This window comes from Lampetra fluviatilis, chromosome 7, assembly GCF_964198595.1.
Source record: "Lampetra fluviatilis chromosome 7, kcLamFluv1.1, whole genome shotgun sequence".
NCBI lineage: Eukaryota > Metazoa > Chordata > Hyperoartia > Petromyzontiformes > Petromyzontidae > Lampetra > Lampetra fluviatilis.
This window is the reverse complement of record NC_136281.1, coordinates 18156892-18173656: the sequence shown is the minus strand read 5'-3', so window position 1 is coordinate 18173656 and position 16765 is coordinate 18156892. Positions and strand designations below refer to the sequence as shown.

Below are 16765 nucleotides of genomic sequence, written 5' to 3'. Positions count from 1 at the left end.
ATCGGGACGTTGCTGCCGCTACTCGGGGGGGGGACCTTAGACCGGTAGCATTAGTGTGGCTGTTGGGGCCACTGCCATTTACAATTAATTGTAAACATTCTAAAAGGGGTCTCGTGTGACTTAGGTAAATGCACCACCGGTCTGCTTGAACGACAACGGCTATTTGTCCCAGCAGTCGCGGTCTAGTCATTATTCCCGTTCGGTGCGAGAGATACGCAAGACGCACGGACATGCAGCACCCTTGTCTCATCGCAAAACATGCTTTGTTCTTTTCCGCCATTACGTAAAATGGGAATTTATTATTCACAACTTAAAAAAACAAAGACATGAGCTAACATTTAAATCCTTACACTTCCCTGTCTTAATAAATGCATCTATTTTAGTTGTTGCATAAAATCGGCACTGTGCTTTGCCCGAGCGTAGATTCATTAGCTCACGAACAGTGCTCCAAAGTTGTTATTTTATTATTTAATATGAGTATCTATTTATTTGTTTGGTTGTCCTCCCAGTTTATCCCATATTGCAGCACTCAAGTCTAGCTTCAGAGGTTTTTACAATATACACACACACACACAAGTCAACTATATATACGTAACTCCTGTGGAAGAAATTGAATAACTCAACAAATGAACCAGCGTATATCCTTTATCAGCAAGGCAGAGATGACATTTCAGCCCAGGGGCATTTTCAAGCTCTTACTGACTCTGGTGCCCTCAAAGATCCATGGTGGCAGGAGTGAGACCTGATGGTTAAAGGACCACGGGATTAGGGCAAGGGGTTGTTTCAGCGATGGGGCGGGCTGCCCTTGCACTACCCACGTCTTTACACAATATCACCGAATATGTGGCCATGGGTTTTTGGCTTCGGTGGCCAGTGACCAACCCATCTTGGCTTCCCTAACAAAATCCAAACAAGGCAGTTCGATTTCTTAGGAAACTTTCAGCTTTTTATTTGTGTTGTTTTTCTTACTTTTTATTTTTGCGATCTCGCCCTTCCTCAGCGAGGCTGCCAGGAAGCTACGCTCAGGAGACGCGAGCTCGGTGCCAGCGACAACTCGGAGGCGGCTCTCGCTCGGCACGCGCTTGCACGCTCACGAGTGTCATCGCCCCGCTCTCACGAGCTCGCGCACACTCACGCACTGGTACACTCCACACGCAAAAATAGCGTTCGCCACAATGGTACCACTCCCCACAACGTTAATGAAGCAGCCAGACTATTTGAGTCATCGTTGTTAGCGAGCACCTATTTAAGACCGGCACTGTACACGAAGGGGTGACCGGCACCATGCCTGGCTGCCTTTGTCTCTACGGGTCTTATGTGTATCCACTGCGGAAGATACTCAAGACTGGGTTGACTAACTTAAAACACCACACGCAACTGATGCCACCCGTGGCAATAAATGGAAGCGAGGTTGCTAAGGTCCTTAAGCAGTGCCGAACACACCGCCCCACGGCTTCCCACGCGTTCACACGGCCCGGCACACCAAGCGGCGTGCGTCCCACGCTCCTCCTGGCCTCTCACTCTCTCCTCACTCATCTCACTCTCTCACCTGAGCTCTACGAGGTGATGACATCGCCCCGGCTGCTGGAGGCACAGCCCCGCGCCCGGGACGTGACGCGCGCAGACGCAGCAGCGGAGGCGGCAGCAGCAGCAGCAGCAGCAGGGGGGGCGGCCGGCGCCCGCGCGCATGCACGCGCACTGCGCGCGCTGCTGCTGCTGCTGTCGATGCAGGTGATGCTGCTGCTGCAAGTACAAGTGCTGCTGCTGCCGGTACAGCGGGTGGCGGCCGTGCGCGCAGCCCGCGGCAAAGAGCCCCGCGCCGGCGGCCCCGTTGGCCGGCTCCCCCTGCCTGCCGCACGCCTCGCAGTCGCGCGGCGGCGACGGCGGCGGAGCCGTCGGCGTCGTCGTCGCCGCGCCCTTGGAAGCCGCGCCCGGCGGGTGTCCGTTGGGCACGGCGGAGGTCGGAGCCGAGCCGAGCCGGGCCTTGCACTCGGCGCAGCAGGCCACGCCGCACGTGCGGCAGCGCACGGCGGCGATCGCCGAGCCCGTCGTGCCGCGGCCGACACGACGGCGGCAGGAGCGGCACGGCGGTTGCGGGGGGGCCGCGGCGCCATCCCGTTCCCGGGCGGGTTCCTCCGCGTCCGCGTCGGGGCCGGCGTCTCCGGAGCGCGCCGCTCCGGGCCGCGTTGTTAAAGCCCCGTGGCCGGCCTCCTCGTCGTCCGCAGGCCCCGAGCCGCCGGGCGAGACGCTCTCACCCATGGCCTCTCGGAGAGGCTGCGGCGCAGAGAATGCCACGTGGACAATTACCACTGAATATAAACAAGACGAGACACCCACACAGCCACAACTCCCAACCGTGACAAAGGGCATCAATGCTTCTTAATGCCACCTTGGCGTGCCACTGCGACGGCATGGCCCGATTCCGTTTATTCTTCCAGAAAAACACCGGCTCCCCGACTACAAAGTGGAACGAGGCACAAAGAAACGAAGAGGAAAGAAAAGAGGCGTTAAGAGCAGAAGTCGCCGGTCTCGCGTTACCCCGACATGGCCCGAGCAGGAAAATAGGTCGAGCGGGAAACCCAACACCTGATCGTCTGGGAAGCATTCTATCTCCGTCGGAGGCATTCAGTCACGCAGATAGAGCAACACGACACTCCCAGAGCACCGCGGCCCCTTGTCCTGCTGCCTAGGGTGATGGGGTGGGGGGGCAGTGATGGGGAGCCACGGGCAACGAAGGGGAAGAGCGGTGCGGCTCCCAGGAGCCTAGTGGACCGTCCGGAGCTCGCGTGTGGGTGGTTGGGGGGGAGGGTGGAGGGGGGGGAAGGTCAAGGGGTGACGTCCCCGCGCCACCGCTCGCACCACCCCAGCCTGAAATCTCTCCCACAAGGCGAGGCGCACGACCGCGTCGGGCTCGCCAATTTGCCTGCGGTGCTGCTTAATCCGAGCGCCCTGCGACGGGACGGAGAGCCGTCGCTCAGCGCTCAAAGGAGAGGCGGCTACACAAAGGCTTCGCACGCACACACGGGATAACAAATGCGTGGCCGTGAACATTATCAAGACGGATCAATTATGGTTATGAAAATAACAGTTGCATAACGCATTACAATAATACAGCACAATGAAACAAAGAGACACGGTACGACATTGTAATGTAGCGCAATATTAATAAGATAGCGTGTTTTCAAAAACTACAATGATCACCACCTTTTAGTTATCGCAAAAGCTTCATTGTATTAGCATCCATTTGGATGCACAGGGTTAGTGTGGATGTAGAGTATTGTACAAAAATAATAACGGCAATGTTGTTTTACACAGCATTTGAAGGGTTAAGGCCAAGCCTGACCCTGACCCATTAGGAGCTGCATCGTTAGTTAAGCATCGCTCTGAATGCGCAGACAATAGCGTACGTACCCGTTTGGATCCTTAAAAATAAATAAAAACGGAGGCAAATAAATAGACGAAGAAATCTGACCATGAACAAGAGCAATGTTTACGTGAGGATCGAGAGGATCGAGAGGTTGGGCGCGAGCGCACAGAGGAGTCAATCCCTGGAGGCAATCTCTCGCTCTCGAGAGCTGCGCTGACGAGCACCGCTGCCTGTGCCCAGCGTGCATCTGGCACCACGGCGGCTCCGCTCCGGAGAGACGCCACGCGGCCCGGCGCTCGCCCCCCCCCCTTTAACGGAGACCGCCGCCCATCACCCCCCCCCACACCGCCCCGCCCGCACGCGGCGGCTGGAGGGGGGGATGCCGGCAGGAGGCCGAGCGAGTAACGCGGCGCTGAGGGGTGTGCGGGGAGAGCGGCGTGCGTGTTGTCGGGGCACTGCAAAAGGAAGCCGGCGACCCGAGTTCGAATCCCACCCGCTTGTGGCCGATATCGGTGAGAAATATCTAAACCGGTCCTGGGCCACCTCTAGATCAACTCGACCTCAAATGAGTAGAGGTCAAGTTTATTTGTTTGACCAGGTGAGAACTTGAGAGATCAGAATAGTCGATACCTGGGGTGGGATGTAAGCATCACAACTGGCGAGACAAAGGTGGCCAGACATGGGTCTGGCCATACCATCCCTTGTGCAATGAGCCAACCTTGTTATGTGCTCGCTAAAAGCACTTGCCCGAACAACCTGCGGAGGCTATACGGGGGATCTTCGTCTTTGTGCTTACATCTGGGTGTCGGTGCACCTGGGAAAATGTGTGGATGTGAGTTTGGGAGTATTTGTGTCATGTGGCTGAATGTCTGGTGTGCGGGTCTGTGTGTGCAAGTGTTAGTGCGCGCGTGCGTAAGTTGACGTGCGTAAGTTGGCGTGCGTAGGTTGGCGTGCGTAGGTTGGCGTGCGTAAGTTGGCGTGCGTAAGTTGGCGTGCGTAGGTTGGCATGCGTAAGTTGGCGTGTGTAAGTTGGCGTGCGTAGGTTGGCATGCGTAGGTTGGCGTGCGTAGGTTGGCGTGTGTAAGTTGGCGTGCGTAAGTTGGCGTGCGTAGGTTGGCGTGCGTAAGTTGGCGTGCGTAAGTTGGCGTGCGTAGGTTGGCGTGCGTAAGTTGGCGTGCGTAAGTTGGCGTGCGTAGGTTGGCATGCGTAGGTTGGCGTGCGTAGGTTGGCGTGTGTAAGTTGGCGTGCGTAAGTTGGCGTGCGTAAGTTGGCGTGCGTAGGTTGGCGTGCGTAAGTTGGTGTGCGTAAGTTGGCGTGCGTAAGTTGACGTGCGTAAGTTGGCGTGCGTAGGTTGGCGTGCGTAAGTTGGCGTGCGTAGGTTGACATGCGTAAGTTGGTGTGCGTAAGTTGGTGTGCGCACATGTGCGAGTGGATGGGTGTGTCCGGTATGTGTGTTGGGTGTGGGTGGGAGAGGGGTGAGGTGTCAGGAGGGGGAGGGGTGGGGTGAAAGGGGGTGGGTGTTTGTGGGGTTGGCTCAGGGATGAATAAGAGCTAAGCTGCAGTGCAAACAAGATTCTCGTAAACACCCAGGAAATTTTAACCTCCTTGTGAGACATTCCAAGACAGCCAGAGACACACACTCACACAGATGCGCGCACACACAGCCGCACACACAGGCGCGCAAAACTCAAAGCATTCAGTTCACATGCAGAATAGCAGGAGTTTAACTCAGGTTACTCGTGCTTGCCGCGTCAAAGTGGAATATACCATCAAGCATGCAACTATGTACGCAACCTAAATCAAACCCACAGATGACCAAAGTGCAAGGACAAAGATGTGATTAAGGCCGTCGCTCAGTATATGTATGGGTGAACAAGAGTTATGATTTAACGTGCACATTTTCACAGCCGCTTGAAATCCAAATGCGGGCATCTCCAGTTCAAGTCGGTGCAGATGCCCACAGCGGTGTGCGTGGCAGAGATTTCAGAGAGAAGACACACGAACTCCATGTTACCCAGGTCGTAAAACAGCAACTAAAAAATTAGACGGAAGAGCAAGCCTTGGAAAAAAAGCAAACACTTTAACAAATGTCCTGTAATACGAAACATGCAGCCCTCTTATTTCATAACATTTGTATTCCGCAGGCTGTGGCCCGGCGAGCCAAACTCGCAAACAATCCTCACCGCGATTCAGGAAAGAGAGAAACACCCCAAACAAACATTAATGAGCACATTGTGTCGAAAAACAAAACAGTGACCGTTCTGAAAACAGGGCCTCTTGTATTTATTATATCTTTGTTCCAACAAAGCTGATTAGCTGAAAGCAGGAAGCAGCTTGGCAGGCTCTGGCATGGCCGAGCTCGCTAATTGCTCGGCGGAGACTGCGGAGGAGAGGGCTCGCAGTTGAGACGTGCGGAGCTCCGATCGCCGAGTGCGGAACGCGCGACACGCACCGCGGGTGGCTGTCCAGGACAGGCCAGCTCCGCGTTTAGGGCACCAGCTGCCGCCCAGGGTTTCCCCCGATAGTTTGGCTCGCTACTCAGGTGACCGTTACAATATAAACGTGATTTATAACACACACATAGCTGAAGAATCGGACGCAATGTTCGATCGAGAACTGGGAGGTACAATAACGGCGCGGGTCTCAGTGCCACATTGTCATTAATTCTGTATTAACAATGCGATGTCACTAAATTGTCCAGGAAGGCCCCATTGAGTCTGGGCAAAGACTTCACGACCGAGTATCCAAATTCTCTCTTCAGCAGCATCTTGCTTTGGAAACATGCCCAATTCCATTTTAAGGAGTTACGTTTTTGGCTGTTCGAAGAAACAGGGACACCCGGAAAAAAACTCATGCGTGCAAAGGAAGAATACTCAAAGGTGAACACGAATGGGTTTGTGAACCCATTTGTTGTACTTTCTCCTGGCCACCTGAACCTCAGCAGGTTTGGAGTTTCACAAATCTACATTATCCACCAACCCTTGCCTCCAGAGTGCTGAATCACAAGCCTGCACCATCATGACCGGTGCAGGCTGTTAATTATTTCAAGATCGGGATGTCATCATGGCTAAAACCACCGATGCTATCACAACTCCCCAACGCCTTACGCCCCCTGCCAGGTCCCCCGGCTGCTGTAGTTGACACGTGACCTCCAAGCTCGGCCCTGACGGTCTCCCACCAGCTGCTCCTTGGTTACCGGACCCTTGGAGACCACTCCATTCTGTTTTGGATCAGTTCGTATGCAGGAGCGAGATGGATTGTGTCGATACGTGACCATGAGGGTTGGCCATGACATTCAGCAGTGGATAGATAATGGCCGATAATGACAATGAAAGTCAAGTCAAAGTTTCTGTTGCTCAGACAAGCATGGGGCAGGTGAAACAGTGAATGGCGTCGGTGATTCACACAGGAGGAAATCAAACTGTAAAACCGCACTGTGATAATAAAACCCTCAGAAAAGTAACTATTGCACAATAATAACAATGTAATAAAAATAGTAATACTGTACGTTATAAACTGTGCAAAATAATCTTGTCATGATCATCAAACTATGTTTTATCCACTACCGGATGAAGGCTTCCCAAGTCCACTTTTCTTAGGAGTCAATGAGATGGGCTTGTTAAATGTTAATTTCATCTTGGAAAAAACCCCATAGTAACAGAGGAGCGACAGCACGTCGGTTTTTATAAAAGGTGGATGAATGTTTGATCAAAAACAAGGACCCAAATCACCGTCCGCTTACAAGGCCGCATCTGGGCAGCTTGCCGATGGTGAGCGCAGCGAGGGCCACGGTAACAAGGACAAGACAGAGGGCACGGTGGATACAATGAAGAACGCAGAACGCGACACGCACGCACACTTCAGGGAAACGCACACCATACAGAGCATTTGCAGATGAGGTCACAAGGGGGAGGTTTTGAAAGCTATTGATTTGCATTATATATAGGCGCTTGTTTTAAATTAAAGTGGACCATTTTATTAATAAATTAGATGACATCATGTCTGCACAATGAATTGATCATGTGAGAGCAGAAATATGAAGGAAGCTGCATACAAATTCCATGGGCCAGTAGCCGTTAAAACACGTGGTCAGCAGTCAACGTGAAATCGTTCAAACGAGCGGTGGACGGCACTCAGCTCGACTGGCCACCCTGCACCGGTGGTGGAAATTCCTAATTCCTATGGCGGGGGCAGTATACACTTAGCACAACCACCGTCAGCGTCCCACACATTGGAACTTAATTTGATCAACATTGGCGGCAAGATAGGGTGAAACGATCCCTGACCATGATTTGAATTTGTAACCTCGCGATTCTGAGATAGGAACTCTCTCACAATGACATCGATACAGATAAGTGCACAGCCAGAATCTGGTTAATATCATCATGCAGAGCGAGTCTACTCTGCGTATTACAGCTGAGCAAGAGACAACCATGACTTCTGACAGGCAATAGCTCAAACTCCACTCAAGACATGAACCGCAAAATCACGCACACTCAAAGCATGGAGCGCAGTCAATGTGGGAATTTAATCATAATGCGTACAGGAACTTTAGCATCCACCCAGCTTAGCATGTACCTAGCTCTCTCCACTTGTTGAGATGTTCAGAACACAAGAGAGAAGTGTCCACACTCAAAGAAAATATGGGCATCCGAATGTGGTGGAAGGGAATCAGAGTCAGAATCTTAATTTATCCTGGAGGAGGAATCCGATGAGCTATGAAGCTCTTTTTTCACAGATGTCTAGAAGTGGCGGATCAGCAAGGATGGAGCCCTCACCTCGGTTACTGAAGTTAAAATGGTGATGTTCAGAGCGTTCTCAGTGCCGCCCAGCGCTGGACAGAGATATCATGTCTTGTGATCGGAGCGTGTCAAAAACCCCTGTACGGCTGCCCAAGTATCCAGCCTGTCGTGCTCAACAAACATCACAATCCCACACGTTATCATGCCATCGATATACCTGCGTGGGCATTGCATGTCCTGAGTGTGCACGAAATCTAACTGCTGCATAACGCTCCTTAAAATCGCTCGTGTGACGAGCAAGCCTCCGTTGTACACCAGGACCACTGTTCATTGACAAATGGAGGCAACAGCTCTTTTGAGGGCGAGTCAATCCAGCTGAATCCACATGAGCGGAGCAGTGACTTCAGCGCCTGACTTGGTGGGAAATTTTAAGAGTTAAAATCTTGTAGACTGCCTCTGCCCACCATCCACCGGGGTCGCTGCAGATGCAACTTGTCCCCACCACTGGCTCAAGGCCATCAACAGACATGAGACCTTTCACGCACTTATTTGATTGCAGACACACTTAGATTTGAATGTGGGTGAAGGCCGTCGCTGATGTGAATGGGCAGGAGTCACACCAGCACTCTCTCGCCGTCAGTACGCTGCGGGAACCACCAAACCCTTTGTCTCCATACTACGGGCACTTGCACAGACACGTGTGTGCTCTAAGTGCTCGGAGCCACCTTGCGCGCGTGCACGTGCACACTCGCAGCACAACGCATGCACTGACACGCGAGAACAAGTGTGTTTGGGTCTGCAGCTTGTAGCAGAGTCATTTCCTCCTGCCATAAGATTAAAATAAACATTAATCATCATTTTGAAAGATAATTCCGGTTTTTAATGGAAATTGCAGAGCAGAGGAGGAAGGAAAACACAGAGGAATATACACAGCGGTGCTGGCGCTCTGGCAGTAAAGAGCAGGAACCGCACAGCAGGCGGAGACGAGCTCGCACCAACAAACATCCGTGTGGAGCTGGAGCGAGGCCTGCGCCAGTCCTGTTAGCGAGCACCTATTGAGGTTGGCATGGCAGTGGGTCGTGTGGCCAGTACCATATCCGGCTGCCTTTGCCTCCCCAGTCTTAATGTTTACACAACGCAATTACTCATTTGAGGCCGAGTCGATCTAGGGGAAGCCAAGGACATATTTAGACACCGCTTGACATTTGTGTTATCTATGGCCGGAAATGAAAGTGGCTTGACCGAGATTGTAACGCGACACTTAAGCTACTCTGCCACCGCTACCATACTCACAGCAATGCATCATACACGCACGTGCACACAAAGTACAATCAACATCAAACATACATTTATCCATGCCATGCAGAGAGGCAATTTCCTTATTAGACAAAAACTCCTGCAGCATAAATATGCCGCTTAAAAATGTTTACGATTTGTGTTCTGTTTCCATAAAAGGAAATGTCGGTTTTCTGAAATGAACATCTTTGACTTTAAGGGAAACGATGGCCTGAGTGAGGTGACTGGGGCTGGGCGACAAGAACACACAGAGCAGCAGTTGTGTTATAAGGTCACGATCTGGCACAAACAAGCACCCCGCACATCTCACAGTCAGTTTAAAATCACCCAGCAGGAGGAACCTTTACAGAGCATGAAGCTAACACTCCATTAGACATCAGAGCCAATTATTACATTCAATTCACATTCCTCATTACCGACTACAATCACCCAGAAATGTCTGTCTGTCCAGCGCGTGACGTCACTCCACATGAATCCCACCTACCCTCATTAATGTTCATGAGTGGGTTGGATTTTTACACTCATGCAGAGGAAGGTCGAGCTGAATTAAATAATTTATTATGCAAAGACGCTTCAAATATGACATTTCTTTACAGAAAGTGACGGTAAAAAATAAATCTACGCAACACACTGCTACATCCGTGCGTGACGTCACTGCAAAAGAGCCCCCCCTTTCATTAATATTCATGCACGTGTGGAGATTTACACGAACGCACAAGGTCGCGCACTCCACATGCCGCACCCCTCCCCTCATTAATAATCATGAGCGGGTGACGTCACTCCACATGCCGCACCACTCCCCAATAACCATTAGTGGGTGACGTCACTCCACATGGGGCAACCCCCCCCCCTCATGAGCTGCACAATTTTTCTATTTCATATTTCAGATTTACTGCAATATACACCCCATCCTTGGACGGGGAAAAAAGCTCGTTCTAAAGGAAACACCCAGCTCCACTTGGTGCCACAGTAATGACAGGCAAGGTCGTGACAGGATGAACACACTCACGAGTGCCTCACCCACGAGATCAAGACGTCATCGTGGTACCAGTCTAAAGCGAGGCTTCTATTGGATCCAGAAGCAGATTAACAATGGCGCGGTTGGTGCAACTTCTAGGAGGGCCAACGGGACCCTGCCCACGGGTAAGAGGTCCTCCCCAAGGGGACCAGTGCTTCTCCAAAGGGGCCCCACCTACATCAATCAAAAACGACCTCTGCCAGCCCAGCTGGTCCATCCTTTTGCAAGAGGATTCCAAAGCTATGGAGGAGCGCCTCTTAAACAAACAAATGACGCAAAACCCAAACGGCACTTTTCGTGTAGAAAGAAAACACGGGCACGGTGACAAGAGTTTGGAGCTTCGCCAGTAGGAACACGAATACAATCACAGCCAGGCACTCTTCTATAGCTCCCCAGTGATGTCACTGCTCTGACGTTACTTTAAACGTACAAGTGCCAGGGAAGTTGCCGTGGTGTCGTGGACAGCGCACCAGACTTGCGATCCACGGCTAAGCAGTTCGATTCCTTCTCCTGGATTCACCGGTGAGTCCATCTATAGGTCACACATAGTAGGGCGAAGTGTCGGTACTCTGACCTCTTCCAAGACATCTGGTCAGTGGGGAAGAGTAGGCCAAAATACCCTCAAGAGGCCCTTCCGCCAGCAGTGACATGAGCAAGCAATTGCAGGGCTGCACCTTTCCCACCACAAAAGCGCCATAATGACAAACATGGCTGTAAATTGCTTCATTTTATTTTTTGTTTCTTTTTTAAAACGCTTAAAATTCAAGTTTGGCATCCTGAAACATGCAGCCGGGTCACACGTCTATGAGATGAACACGACTTTTCTATTGCGTTGTGTTTTGCTATCAACGGCCAACAGACGGAACGGCTGCTGCTGCTGCTGCGAGTGCTGGTGGTGAATCGACGGCTACAGCCGTTCCCGAGGACGACTCTACCGTGGTGGGCGACTACCGGAGGAGGAGACTCGTGGCGCGCATAGCAATGGCCGATGGTGGCGGCGGCGGTGGGACCGGGCGTGGGCGCAATCGCCTAAGTGCACCTCCGGGCCGCGCGCGTCAGCGCCGCGTTCGAAACGATAGCGACCTTGATGGCGACGACCGCCGCCCACCACCGCCGCCGCGTCGGAGGCCACGAATAGAATGTGCGTCCGCGGCACAACGCTCTGACGGCACGACACGGAGGGCGGTAGCGCGGGTGAGGTAGGGCCCACGGCTCACAGAGAGAAGGCTGGAATCGACATCCGTGGTCGGTAATGTTGGTATCCGTTGAAAGTCAACGGTGGTCATCCTGCAGGAAAGACTGGTGCCTACCACAGAAATGTGGAATTCCCACCAAAGGCTCACAACTGTCAGCAGTTTCTTCTTAAATGTTCAAACATGTTGGCAAATGGCACCTGACTCACAACGGGAAGGGTGTGAGTTCAAACCCTGTTTGGAGGTTGACTCAGCCCATCATCCTTCTGGGCTCTATACAAATATACGCCACTTTTTGAAAAGACAACAGCGATTGTTCTTGCGACTGGATCATCATAAGAATGTGGAATTTGCATCACAAGCTGAGGGCCGATAACAAAGATTAGTGCCACATTAATCTCTGTTTTTTTATATCATGAATTTAAGAGTTACAAAGCAGTTTAAAATGTTCTAGTAGTAGTATTTATTCATTTTAAGATGGCATGTGTCTAAAAACCTTTTAGTGAAATCCTTAAGTGACCCAGGTCACCCTCGCAAAAGATGCAATAAGGCGTACAGTACATCATGCATCTCAATGGGTTCATTTAATCTCCTGGTTAAATAAAGGATTCATACATATGAAGTATTGGAATGACGGCAGGAAACCACTTGACGGGTAGCACACTTTTTATTAAACCTTGACTTGTCACGATACAACGTGTGGTCACTATTCCTCTGACTACACACACTTAACTTGACACGTGTAGTTACTATTCCTCTGACTACACACACTTCACTTGACACGTTTAGTTACTATGGCTCACGCTGCAGGCTCACACTGCAGGCTCACACTGCACTCCGCCCCGTAACGTCCGTGGAGCCTACAGGCCCACCCCAGCTTGGGCGTGGGCCACAACCTCTGAGTCCCAAGGGCCGGCCCTCTCACGGACGCTCGGCCCCGGGTCCCAGGGTTCCGCCTCTGGGTCACACAGAACCCCGGCCCCTACAGGACAGCGGGACTAGGTACCGCAGGGCCCTATCTCTTCCTCCTCCGTCTTCAGTCTTCGCTGGTCACTCGCTCCCCGTGCGCCTGTGCGCACCACCTTATATAGCCCCCGCTCACGGGAAACGGACCTCGACGTGAGCATCCCCCTTAGTTGACCAATCCCCGCGCGCTTGCCCCAGGATCCCATCGCTGTCAGCGCGCGTCACTGATACCCAACCAATCACTGCCTCATAACCCCCGACCCCGCGCTGACCCCTGATCCTTCACCGTCAGCGCGCGTCACCAACACACACAGCCAATCACTACGCGCTGGCACACGATCCCTACCCCAGCGCGTATCACCACTACATCACCCCCTCCCACATAGCTCGCAGCCGGCCCGGCTGCTAAACAACACAACACAACGTCAACACAACAAAAACCCCACCCCCCAGTGTGCCCCGTAACGCAACAACAACAACCAACACAATAAAAGTCAACAACAACACACAACACCTAGACAATAAGCTATGTACAGCCCGACGAACAACACACTAAAAGCAAATCCCAGAAAATGAACGTGTCCAGTGTCTCCGCTCGCTCCTCCACCGGGGTGATAGAGCGGTCGAGCGGATGAGGAACGCAGTGACGAGGCGCTCCGGCCGCATCGGCTCCTCATTCGGCTGGTCATGAAAAGTAGCGCGACTTAGCGCGAGTCCGCCTGGCCGGTCCATCGTATGAGACGGGACGCTGACGACCGTCCGGTGGCTCCGGCAGCCCTGGACGGCGCGGATCGGGCCTGGAAGGATTGGCCGCGCCACGAGGATCCGGCCGCCGGTGGTCGGCAGCTGTCAGTTCCGAGACACCTGGGAGCGGATCAGGCGGAGACATGTGAGGATCAGGCGGAGACATTTCCCCCCTTGGGTCGTCGGTCACGTCACATGCTCGGCCCTCACGACACAAAGGGAGGCCATATGGAGGCGAGAACGGTTTCAGTCGGGAGGGGTGGACGTACCAACGGCGCTTTCCCCATTTTATTTGAACACACTGGGGGCGTGCAACCCGCACGACCTCCACGGGTCCCCGCCATGGCTTCAACAATTTAGGCGACGTAGCCAAAGGTGCCTGAGGGCAGTGCAGCCAGGCCCTATCGCCTGGTTTCCAGTCGTGCACGGACACCTTCCGTGCACGCAACCGCTCGTTGGCAATTTGGCGAGCCCGCGAATTAAGCCGTGCGGCCTCCCGTGCCTCGGTCAGCTTATGAATGTTAAATTTAATATGTTCTGCCAATTTCGAATTTGTTCGTGGTGCGGACAGTCCCAGCTGCGTTTCCATGGGCGGGTCGGCTTCCCGACCAGAATGGGGAAAATCCCGTTGCTGCATGGGGGGCCATTCTATACGCGGCGAGGACCCCCGGGACCTGCAGGTCCCAATCAACATGTGCCTCACACACCTGCTGGCACAGCATAGAAGTCAAAGTCCTGTGGAGTCGCTCCACCATCCCGTCTGTCTGTGGGTGGTACGGGGAGGTACGCACCTTCTTAGTACCCAATAGGTCGCACACCTCTTGCAGCAATTTACTTGAAAAATTTTTCCCTTGGTCGGTCAGCAAGCGTTCGGGAGCCCCCTTGTCCAGGACGTAGCCCTGGACAAAGGCGTCCGTCACAGCCGCCGCCGACTGGTTGGCGAGTGACCACGCCATAGGCCACCGGGTAAAGTATTCGACACCAACCAACAGGTACTTATTACCCCTAGGCGTGACTGGAAAAGGCCCCAAAATATCGAGCGCAATGAGCTCGTTAGTGCGCGAGACCTGAATAGATTGCAGCGGTGGATTTGATGCCATGGGCGGCGGTTCCCGTCTGGCGCAATCAACACACCCCTTTAGAATATTCACCACATCACTCCCCATCCCCGGCCAATAATAGTCACGCTGAAGCAGAGCAAGCGTTTTGTTTACTCCCAAATGCAAGAGGCGTTCATGTGCGGCCAGGACAACTTTCCCCCGCACAGCGGAAGGCACCACGAGTGCGTGCCGCCGGTGCAAATTGTCCCATCTCATTAACAGGCCCTGCTTAAGTACCCAGGAGCCAGTTCGCTCCCGGCCCTCCTCGGGACCCCCCACCCTGCGGCGCAACGCTAGCAGGGAGCTGTCAGCCATTTGGAGACGGCCCCACTCAATCAGCGACAGTGAGAGCAGCGAGTCCTCTCCCTCAGGGGTAGCTGGAACATCCCCGATTGGTGCATCCGCGGTCGCAGCCAACGCCCCCATACCGCAGCTGGCGGTTTACAGCGCGCTGATCCCATTAAGCACGCACATTTGTGACAAGGCGACAATCGCGACAGGGCATCGGCGTTAGTGTGGCGCAACCCCTTACGGTATGTGGTCGTGAACTGATAGTCCTGGAGGACTTCCAACCACCGTGACAATTGGCCCGAGGGTTAGGCGACCCTCAATGAATACTGAAGCGCCGCGTGGTCCGTCCGGACCGTAAAGTGACGGCCATAGAGATACGGTCTAAATTGCTGTACAAAAAAAACAATAGCAAGCAACTCGCGATGGGTGACGCAGTAGCGCTGCTCCGCCGGCGACAAGACCCTGCTACCATAGGCGACCACCCTTTCGACTCCCGCAACGACCTGTGAGAGCACCCCCCCAATGCCCGTGTTGCTAGCATCCGTGTCTAGCAAGAAGGGACTTGTAAAGTCAGGATAACGCAAGGGCGGGGCACCCACCAAGGCGTCCCGGAGGGAGCAGAACGCGGCCTCCTCTTCTGGTCCCCATCGGAACTTGACTCCTTTTGCCGTTAGAGCGTGCAAGAGTTTTGCAATGGTGGCGAAATGCTCAACGAATCGGCGGTAGTAAGAAGCAAAACCGATGAAACTGCGCACGTCCGAAACCGACGTGGGCGTTGGCCATGAACTGACACAGTCCGTCTTCGCGGGATCGGTAGAGATCCCAGAAGAATCGACAATGTGGCCCAAGTATCTCACGGACTTACGAAGAAGGTGGCATTTGGCCGGTTTAAACTTTAATTTAGCCGATCGCATTCGCAAGAACACCCCTCTCAATCGCTGGAGGTGTTCCTCAAACGTTTTACTGAAAACAATGACATCGTCAAGGTAAATCAAGCAAGTATCCCATTGCAAGCCCGACAAAACCAATTCCATAAGACGCTGAAACGTCGCGGGAGCGGAGTGAAGTCCCATGGGTAACCGGTTAAACTGGAATAGGCCCCCTGGAGTCCGAAATGCTGTCTTAGGTTTAGACTCGTCGTCGAGTGGCAGCTGCCAGAATCCCGATAATAAATCAAGAGTAGAAAAATATCGCGCACCAGACAATGCATCGAGGGACTCGTCCATTCTGGGGAGCGGATACGCGTCAGCCACGGAGATTTTATTCAGGCGACGGAAATCTACGCAAAATCGCAAGGACCCGTCTTGCTTTTTAACCAGCACAATAGGTGCTCCCCAAGGACTGGAAGAAGGCGAAATAATGTCGGCCGCCAGCATATCGTTGACGGCCGACTGAACGTGTTCCTTCTCAGCAGGACTCAGCCGGAAGGGATTTAGCCTGACCGGTGCCGCATCGCCTGTTTCAATATGGTGGCGCAACAGGTCCGTGCACCCAATGTCATATTTATGCTTACTTAACACATCAGAAAATTCTATCAGCAACGCACGCAGCGCACCCAACTGTACCGTTGACAAATCGTTCGAGTCCGCGCACAGCGAATCGACCCATTCAAGGTCCTCCCTCACTGGATTGTTCCGCGTCGGGCTTGGATCAACATGCGCAACCAGCCGCTCTTCTGCAGGGACCCGTGCCGCGTGAGCTAGCACAGTGCCCTGCTGAATAACGGCCGGCCGCGACCCAGCGTTTAAAACCATCACGAACGGGTCCTTGTCAGCCCGAACCAAAGTGTGAGCCACCGACAAATCGAGACCTCCGACAGCCCTATTTGAAGGACCCAAAAGCATGCTCTGTTCCGAGGTCTCCCCCACCCATGGTTTCCTCAACCGGAGGGGAATTAACATCTGTGAACCCGGGGGCACGTGCACGGTCTGTGTCGCCAGCGCTTGTATCGTAGCGCACGCCGTCCGAATTTCGGTAGGGTTCGTCAAAAATGAAATACGGCGACCCGATGGTAGTTCAATGCAACGCTGATCGATGAAAATTTTAAT

The 16765-nt window shown here is 53.2% G+C and overlaps 1 protein-coding gene across 4 annotated transcripts in view; it reads right to left on the bottom strand.

The window, feature by feature from the left end:
- LOC144933685 (protein dispatched homolog 1-like) overlaps positions 1-16765 on the bottom strand; it is a 60762-nt gene that overhangs the window by 13131 nt on the left and 30866 nt on the right. For 3 of the 4 annotated variants that reach the window (XM_078858753.1, XM_078858752.1, XM_078858754.1), the window contains one exon: positions 1550-2274. In XM_078858753.1, the coding sequence (XP_078714879.1) occupies positions 1550-2259 (710 nt within the window). In that variant the 5' untranslated portion in view covers positions 2260-2274. Of the gene's footprint in view, positions 1-1549; positions 2275-3411; positions 3655-16765 lie in introns of those variants that run through there. The other variant, XM_078858755.1, reaches the window with a different exon arrangement.